The 9,128-nt window shown below is 45.9% G+C and overlaps 1 protein-coding gene across 7 annotated transcripts in view; it reads right to left on the bottom strand.

Moving 5' to 3' along the window:
* Positions 1-212: 212 nt before the first annotated feature.
* Positions 213-9,128, bottom strand: part of LOC121554141 (neuralized-like protein 4) — a 33,156-nt gene continuing 24,240 nt past the window's right edge. For all 7 annotated transcript variants that reach the window (XM_041867599.2, XM_045211905.1, XM_041867600.2 and 4 more), the window contains exons 21-30: positions 8,368-8,511; positions 6,701-6,871; positions 6,368-6,526; positions 5,521-5,700; positions 4,811-4,901; positions 4,601-4,708; positions 3,947-4,091; positions 3,511-3,623; positions 2,966-3,140; positions 213-2,758 (exon numbers count right to left, since the gene is read on the bottom strand). In XM_041867599.2, the coding sequence (XP_041723533.2) occupies positions 2,554-2,758; positions 2,966-3,140; positions 3,511-3,623; positions 3,947-4,091; positions 4,601-4,708; positions 4,811-4,901; positions 5,521-5,700; positions 6,368-6,526; positions 6,701-6,871; positions 8,368-8,511 (1,491 nt within the window). In that variant the 3' untranslated portion in view covers positions 213-2,553. The remainder of the gene's footprint in view (positions 2,759-2,965; positions 3,141-3,510; positions 3,624-3,946; positions 4,092-4,600; positions 4,709-4,810; positions 4,902-5,520; positions 5,701-6,367; positions 6,527-6,700; positions 6,872-8,367; positions 8,512-9,128) is intronic.

Genomic DNA, 9,128 nt, shown 5'->3' with positions numbered 1-9,128 from the left:
GTTTTTTGGGAAAGCTGATAGAACACTATTGCCGTTAAGAAATCAGTCCTATAAATAATTGTGAAAAAAGGTGTGATTGAGGAAATATGCAACACTGCAATAACATGTCAGTGACTGGAGAAAAGATTATACTCCAAATAAATTATGTAAAAAAGGAACCAAGACCAAGGAAAGCCTAAAAAGGAGAAACACATGAAGCCAGTCCAGAGTCATAATGTGCATACTGTCTATTGGTTTATTCATTTTTTATTTTTTACAAATCAGGAAGATGATTTAATGTTATGTAACAACCTGTACAACGCAACATACAGAAAAAAATACAAATAATACAAATTAATTATGGTAAAAAGCAGCACTGGGCCTTTAAACAACCCCATATATTTTTCACATTTTGATTGGACGTTGCAAGCAAGTACATTTTTTCAAACCCCACCTTTTTTGCAATAAATTAGTTTATACACAGTTTTGTGTGAGGAAAGTCGACTGAATCTTGACTCAAAACCACTGTTTTCCTCTCCTTTTTTGTCAAAACAATGACTTGGCAAGATGGCTGGGTTATTTATGCATGTAGTGATGTATGTAAGTATCTCAGATAATTTTGTTGCCAAACAAAACAGAATGGTTAAAAGATATGCTTGGAGAGCTGTCCAAATACAATCAAATATTAGCTGAATATTTGGATCAGGAATGAATGAACCCCTGTGTTAATCTATGTAATGTATTATGTAAACTGAAGGGTGTTAGTTTTAACGTAAAGCAGACAGGTAGAACGTAAACGGACTACGAAAAACAAAACGACAAAAACCCTTATGAATCACATTCGCAACGTAAACTCCAGCATCAGGGCCTGCATTTCGTAAAAAGACTCCATTTCCCAAGAGTCTGCATGAACACGCCAAGGTGAAGCCACACCCCTATGATGTGATTGGCTCTGAACATTCCTCCCTGGTAAACGATGACAGAATGGATGGATCAGAGGAAGACAAACGTAACCAGTGTAAACAACGATGTGTGAAAACGGGTATGTTCAGCAGGGCACAACGTTGTGGAAAGTTCAGATAGAAATACCTTATGAAGAACAAACATGCCTCTCTGGTATAGAACGCTGTCAGCTCTATTCATGACATTTCTATCTGCAGCGTTACGCAACGTTTTCCTCCTGAACTAGCTATAGAAAATGAGAAGAGATATCTTTAGGTCCGGGCCCATTTCGATTACTAGTTTAAATAGAATCGGGCCTGGGCCTTTATGCATCAGGGTCATGTTTAGTATGGCACACCGTAAAGAATGACATTTAGCAAAGGAAAACAACTGTTTTCTCATTGGACAAGCTCAGGTAGAACCTCCCCGTTTTCAAAACATTTTCTCCCTGCTGAACACACTCCTGTTATTCCCTCTACACTGCATGTGTAGAATCCCTCTAACCTCCAGTGAAGTGAATATGACAGGTGTAAAGCAGTGATAGGGGAGAATTCAGGAGACAAAGCTTAATGGCCAGACTGACTGGTTGAAAAACATTGAACATTTCTCTCCCACTAGTTCTGACGGTGGTGTTAGTCTCCATCACTATAGTCCTTCATGGCTTCCTCTCCTCGTCTCCTTTCCTTTATCTGCACTGATATGAATGAACCGGAACTGGACAGGTGAAAGTAAATTCCCATTAGGCAACAGCCACCTGATCGTTTTCACCTATCCTTTGTTTTCAGATCAGTGCAGTTAGCGTTACACCTGTAAACATTTTGCGGCAGTTTTTGAGTTCCTCCCTCTACAGATGCTCTCAGGTCCTCCTGTTCAGGGTTATTTTCCAGTATTTTTTCCTCCTTTCGGGTCATTGTTTGATCTATCGCTCTTTTCCTCCATTTCCTTCTGACCCGTGGTTAAGTCTTTCGTTTAAAAAACCCAATAGTCAGTGACCGTCTTGCGCAGCAGGCGGTGACGGGTGGAGGTCGCCGTTGCGAAGTGGCTCAACAAACGGTCCAAGTCTTGGAACGCAACATGACCGGTTTGGGTTGTGCACTCTGTGCCTTTTCACAGGAGAACCAAACGGATCAGTCTGGGGCATAGGGGTTGATAAAAACAAGAGCTAGAGGGAGAGAACAAGAGAGAGAGGGGGGAGGACAATACAACTGCGCTAAAAGAAAAATAGCTGTGACCAAAAACAAGTGTTGTATTATGAAGGATAAAAAATTAATGTTAAAATAAAAAATTAATCGCCCACGAAGTGTCCAAAACATAAAGTGCAGGCAGTGTCCGTCTGGTTGTTTTTCTCTGAATCCACCTTAGCTCCTTCCCGTTAAAAGTGTCAGAGAACAAACAAAAACAAATAAACAAAACATTGTCCAAAATAAACAAAACAAAAATAATACTGAATTGTCAGTCAACAATCCCCCCAGCAACAGGAACAGGAGGGAAATTCCACAAATTCCAAAGAGTCTCAAAGTCTGGAATATGTTTGATGGAGAAGTAGTAGTTTTGGAGGCACCGCTGGGATAGAGTAGCTCCCTTTCCCCCTCTCTCTCTCTCCATCCATCAATCTCTCCATCACTCCCGCTATCACTCCACCCGTATGAGCAGGCCGTAGAGGACGGTGCCCCCCTGCTCCTTAGTGATCCACTCGATCTCTGTGTTGCTGAAGCGGGGATCCAGGGGTTCGCTGGCTCCCAGGGTCTGGGCCCCCACCTTATAGGAGCCCGGCCGCACACACACCTGGAAACCCACCTGGGCCTGGTGACAGCGGTGAGAACGGGGGTCCCGGAATCTGGAGGGAGAGAGTGAAAGGGCAGAGTGAGGACAGCAGGAGTCATGGGAAGAAAAATGAAAGCAAGATAGTGAAAGAACAAGACAGTAATAATCATTTAAATTTGAATAAGAGCAAAAGGCAGATAGAGAGCAGAGCATGAGAGAGATGCAACAATAGATGGGACAAATAACAGGGCAGAAAATAGTGGTATTGACTGACACGTACTGCACTTTGGGGGCGAACATCTCCAGGCCGGAGTAGCGCATGGTGGGGGACAGCTGTACCCGGGGCGCCTCCCTGTCCCTGTCAGGGAGACTGTTGCTGCTGTTCTCCTCTGGCTCACTGTAGCCGTTAGGACCCTCCGTCTTCAACGGAGACACAGAGAAAATGGACGACGTCCCTGAAACACCAAGACAACACGGTTTAGTTCATTTACAACACCATCACCATTCTTTAATCATTAGGGGAAATGTTTGTGGTGATGGAAATGGTTCTGGAAATCGACCATGAGTTCCAAAAGGCTAGATTATTTTAATTTATTTTTAATTTTACCTTTATTTTACTAGGCAAGTCAGTTAAGAACATTCTTATTTACAATGACGGCCTACACCGGCCAAACCCGGACGACGCTGGGCCAATTGAAATCCGGTTATTGCTTTCGGAGAGAAACACCTTGAGGTGATATGCTCATCAAAATAAGCAACCTGTGGTCAATTCACAACAGTTAGTTAGTCCATAAAGTGGATAAGGAAACAAATGCCATGTCGTACCAGAGAGCAGCTGAGCATGGTCCAGGGTGCGTCTCAGAGCCCCTACGCTGGTGCCGTGGTAGGCTATGTGCCACTTCTTAAACGAATTGGACACCTCACAGTGGGGCTTGATCCTGTAGGGAGGGAGAACATACACACCAAGTTGTTAGATAACCCCTCTACCAGAGTCCTATGACATTGATACTCAAAGCCAGTTCTCAAAGCTTTACTGTTTTTACTTTCCTTCTCCCATCAAGGTGAAAATAAGTAATTAATTAAGTAATTAGTTAATTGAACTAGATAAAACTAATTCAGGCTGATTAATTGGACTTGAAGAGCACCGTCACTGATGTTAAGAGTGATTGGTTGAACATAGTTTTGCAGCCAACTGAGCTACAGTGTGATTGGTTGAAGACAGTTTTTGAAGCCCACTGATTGGCTGTCTGTAACCTCTGACCTCAGAGCGAAGCGGCACCAGCCAAAGGGCAGGGCGTAATCCCGGGGGGGCTCCCCTCTCTTGTAGTAGGACTCGTCCCCCCGCAGCTTGTGGCACGACTCACAGTAACACAGGTTATACTTAGCATCCTCGTTGAAGTAACCATCTGAGAGAGATGATAGGGGGAGGGGGCAGAGAGAGGGAGAGAAAAATGAAATATGGAGAAGTTATGATTAAGTCACAGAGAGACGAGTAGACACGGAGAGACAGAGACAGAGAAAAAGAGAGACAGAGAGACGACAGGGAAAGAGAGAGAGAGAGAGAGACAGAGAGAGAGAGACAGAGACAGAGAGAGAGACAGAGAGAGAGAGACAGAGAAAGAGACAGAGAGAGAGACAGAGAGAGAGAGAGAGAGAGAGAGAGAGAGAGAGAGAGAGAGAGAGAGAGACGGAGAGAGAGAGAGAGAGACGGAGAAAGAGAGAGAGAGAGAGAAACGGAGAAAGAGAGAGAGAGAGAGAGAGAGAGACAGAGAGAGAGACAGAGAAAGAGACAGAAAGAGAGACAGAGAGAGAGAGAGAGAGAGAGAGAGAGAGAGAGAGAGAGAGAGACGACAGAGAAAGAGACAGAGAGAGAGAGAGGGCAGTACACAGAGACAGTAGTGTGTATGTTCCTCACCTGGCAGTGCGAGCAGGTCCTTGAAGCGCGAGCACAGGGCCTGGTACTCACAGGTCTTGTTGGGGTTGACCTCTGGATGGGGTGTCCAGCACACACTCTCTTTGATCCCTGGAGGTCAGATGTCAAAGGTTAGCACTGGTTCAGCCCAGAGCCACAGATGTAAAAGGCCTGTATTAAGTTGACATATTCGTCATGCTCTCCTCCTCTCACCATCAACCATGTCAGCCTTCTCCATGTCGCCCTGGCAACGCGCCTCGCCGCTCTCCCCTCCCACGGTTGACACGTTGGTCACTATGGTAACCTGCCATGACAATGACATCAGAGGGTGTCACTGAAATCTCTCGGCCCCTGGTGTGACACAGATTATGCAGTCCCAGGCCAGGCTGGGCAACTGAGATCATTAAACCGGCCTGGTGGGAGGGCTGGGATTACGGAGCGTCTAAATGAGATTGGGATTATGACTGTTACACTGTGTAACTTTGGCCAGGTGGAGGTATTTCAAGATTAAAGGTCATAGAGCGAAAGACTAGTAGATTAGCGTTTCTAGCTATTGATCTAAAAGTGGCCCCGAGTAGGACTGAGTCCCAAATGGCACCCTATTCCCTATATAGTGTGCTACCAGAGCCCAATAGTGCACCACTTTTGACCGGGCTCTGGTCAAAAGTAGCACACTATATAGGGAATAGGGTGCCATTTGGGACTCAGTCCTACTCGGGGCCACTTTTAGATCAATAGCTAGAAACGCTAATCCCAGCCCTCCCACCTGATATAGGCTCAGAGGGCTGCCTGGATGCTGGTCTGGTTTTCCACCATGACCGTTCATCATTAAATCATGTCCAGGTAGAAATGTCTGAACTTCTTCAACCTCTAAAATAATTCGGACCGTTTTGAATGGGAGTGGGGGCGGGTGACAGACGTACCTGTTCACACTGTCCGTATAGGTCTATGAGGGGGTAGCATGGTGTAGGGATGTCCAGGGCTGCTACTCCCTGGTCCATACCGTTCACATAAAGGTGCAGACAGCTGTTCACATCCACTAGCAGACCCAGGACTGTACCCTCTGGACATGTGTCCAGGTTTGGACCATAGTTCTCACAGATCTGATGGGGAGGAAAACGGGGAGAGAATGGAGGTGAAGTGATGGAGGGAAAGAGAGAAGAGAGGGAGAGGGTACATTTCAATTAAGATGCGTGTTGTGTTTGTCTTGCTATCTGTACCTTGTTTGTGTGTGTGTGTGTGTGTGTGTGTGTGTGTGTGTGTGTGTGTACCTTGTGTGTGTGTTTGTGTGCGCGCAGTGTTTCCCCTAGGAATTAATTCAGTAGCTGTGGCAGAGATAGCGGGGGGGACCTTTTCAGTTATTCAACAAAACTTAAGTTGACTTTTTTTTTAAGTCAAATGCATTAAAATGAAATGTTCTCTTCCTTTGAAACTCATCTGAAAATCGAGGACAGTTTAATTTTATCTCTTGATCTCAATAAAATCACCAGCCACTTCTATATTAACCGCAAAAATTATTTCACTTGTGTAATGTTACTGTATCTTAATAGGGATGGTTCCACTTCCAGGATTACAAGCTAGTTAGTTTGGAGGTTTCTCAGACGATCTGATGACAATCTGAGGAAGATATGTAACTTGTTGTACCTTGTCACTCTGATCTTAAAAGCTCATCTTGGCAGAATTGTTATTTGCAGTGGCGGCAATGATTTAGCAGCGGTGGTGCGCTGCTGCTAAAAGAATATAGGGGAAACACTGGTGTGTGTCCAGTACCTTCAGTGAGTTGTGGAAGACAGAGTCTCTCTGCAGCAGCCACACAGAGCGTTTCAGACAGCACGCAGTGGAGGGAAAGTTGAGGCGGTCTGGGGAGTGGCCTATCACCCCTAGCGACAGGGACGACGTCCACGACGCGTTCAGGCGGTCAATCTGAAACTATGGCAACATTGATAGTCGAAATGTCATTCACCAACTATGGGAACAGAATGCACTATAAAAGATGTGTCCCTATACAACAATTAAACACCCCCTTGGCTACCCCAATCAAATCCTGACACACACACCCCTAACCCCATCACTCACACACACACACACACACACACACAGTACCTGGAACAGTTGTTGTCGGGGCAGGGGTTGTGCTGTGACCAGGAGGCCCTGGTTGTAGCTGGAGACGCGGGCCGCCGTGAGGTTCTGATTGGACAGCTGGATGTTCTTCCCATGGTTCTCCAGGAAGGCCATGACTGTGTTGGGCACCAGGGCCGGCTCACCAGTCTCAACCTGATGGATGGAGAGAGTAGATAGATAGAGATAGAGAGAGGAGAGGGAGAGATAGAGGAGAGAGAGTAGATAGATGGAGAGATAGAGGAGAGAGGGAGAGAGAGAGAGAGAGGGGAGAGGGAGAGATAGAGAGGGGAGAGGGAGAGAGAGAGATAGAGGAGAGAGAGTAGATAGATAGAGGAGAGAGAGTAGATAGATAGAGAGAGATTGAGAGATAGAGAGGAGAGGGAGAGATAGAGAGGGGAGAGGGAGAGAGAGATAGAGGAGAGAGAGTAGATAGATAGAGGAGAGAGAGTAGATAGATAGAGGAGAGGGAGATATATAGAGAGGAGAGGGAGAGAGAGGAGAGAGGGAGAGAGAGAGGGGGGAGAGGGAGAGAGAGAGATCGAGAGAGAGGGAGAGATAGAGAGGAGAGGGAGAGATAGAGGGGAGAGGGAGAGAGAGAGAGAGAGGAGAGGGAGAGATAGAGAGGGGAGAGGGAGAGAGAGATAGGAGAGGGAGAGATAGAGAGGGGAGAGGGAGAGAGAGAGAGAGGAGAGGGAGAGATAGAGATGGGAGAGGGAGAGATAGAGATAGAAAGAGGGTTGAGGGAGAGAGGAGAGAAGATCGAGAGGAGAGGGAGATAGAGGGAGAGAGGAGAGAAGATAGAGAGGAGAGGGAGATGAAACAAACTGTATTTACTTCTGTTGCCTTAGATCAATTCACACATACAGTGTACAAAACATTAGGAACACCTGCTCTTTCCATGACACAGACTGACCAGGTGAATCCAGGTGAAAGCTATGATCCGTTATTGATGTCACTTGTTAAATCCACTTAAAATCAGCGTAGATGAAGGGGAGGAGACAGGTAAAAAAATATATTTTTAAGCCTTGAAACAATTGAGACATGGATTGTGTATGTGTGCCATTCTGAGGGTGAATGGGCAAGACAAAAGATGCAAGTGCCTTTGAACGGGGTATGGTAGTAGGTGCCAGGCGCACTGGTTTGTGTTAAGAACTGTAACGATGCTTGGTTTTTCACGCTCAACAGTTTCCCGTGTGTATCAAGAATGGTCCACCACCCAAAGGGCATCCAGCCAATTTGACACAACTGTGAGAAGCATTGGAGTCAACATGGGCCAGCATCCCTGTGGAACGCTTTCGACACCTTATAGAGTCCATGCCCTGACAAATTGAGGCTGTTCTGAGGGAAAAATGGGCAGGGGGTGCAACTCAATATTAGGAAGGTGTTCCTAATGTTTTGTACACTCAGTGTATTTAACCACCTATGGAGTAATTGCCGGTTTCCTTCTGTACTTTGAGATGCTTGCATGACAAAAGCAGAGAAATAAAAATTCCACACATTTTCTTACTTTACAAGACACAAAGTCTAACATTATAGTTGTGAAGCTATAATCACTGAAGATCCAGACGAAAGCATATCATCCATCGGTCCCTCACCTTTCTCCTATCTCCTTCTCCCTCTATCCCTCTATCCCCACACCCGTGTCTCACCGGTGTGCGGTCCTCCTCTCCTTCGCTGCAGCTGTCTGAGGAGAGGGAGGGGGCCTTGATGCGCCCTGCGTCCTCCAGCACTGATGAACTGACGATGGACACCGCTGTCACACGACCATACAGGTCCAACACTGCATACACGTTCTATAGGTAGGGGAGAGAGGTGGGGGTTAGTGGGGTGGGGTGTTGTGTGTTAGTAAAACAAGGAACATTCGAACAGTTCACCGGTCCCTACTAGGAAATAGGCTATTTTAGGCTTAGGTTTACAATTGCATGCTGACCAGACCGGACGCATGCGCGAGCGTTGCAAAATAAATGTACACAGATGTTATTCAATCATTGCACCCACACTGCTCGCGCGCGTCTGTGTAGCCAGGCGCTAAAATAGAGCTTGGTTCTATTTGTGACGCTCGACGCACTGCAAGTCCTGCCTCTCCCATCTCCTCATTGGTTTTTAGGACCATATACCCACGTGGGTCATTGAAAGATTAACTGAGGTCCACACTCCAGTCCAGTTGGTGGTGGTAATGCATCTTAAAGTTGGTAGCCAAACGACATATAAAGTCCAAAGAAGAAGAAGAAGCCTGAAGGAAGCCTGAACTTGGTTTACTGTTTTATCTGTGGATTAATTGTTGGAGTAGAGGACCTTGTGCATTTCAGGTAAAATAACAACCCAATGTTTATTACCCAGGACAAATTAGCTAGCAACAGCAAGCTAGCTAGCTAAATTGCCATAAATGTTTAATACTTTTCGACCTGTC

This window comes from Coregonus clupeaformis, chromosome 39 (genome assembly GCF_020615455.1).
Source record: "Coregonus clupeaformis isolate EN_2021a chromosome 39, ASM2061545v1, whole genome shotgun sequence".
Lineage (NCBI taxonomy): Eukaryota > Metazoa > Chordata > Actinopteri > Salmoniformes > Salmonidae > Coregonus > Coregonus clupeaformis.
Note: the sequence above shows the minus strand (reverse complement) of the source record. Positions and strands in the feature narration are given on the sequence as shown.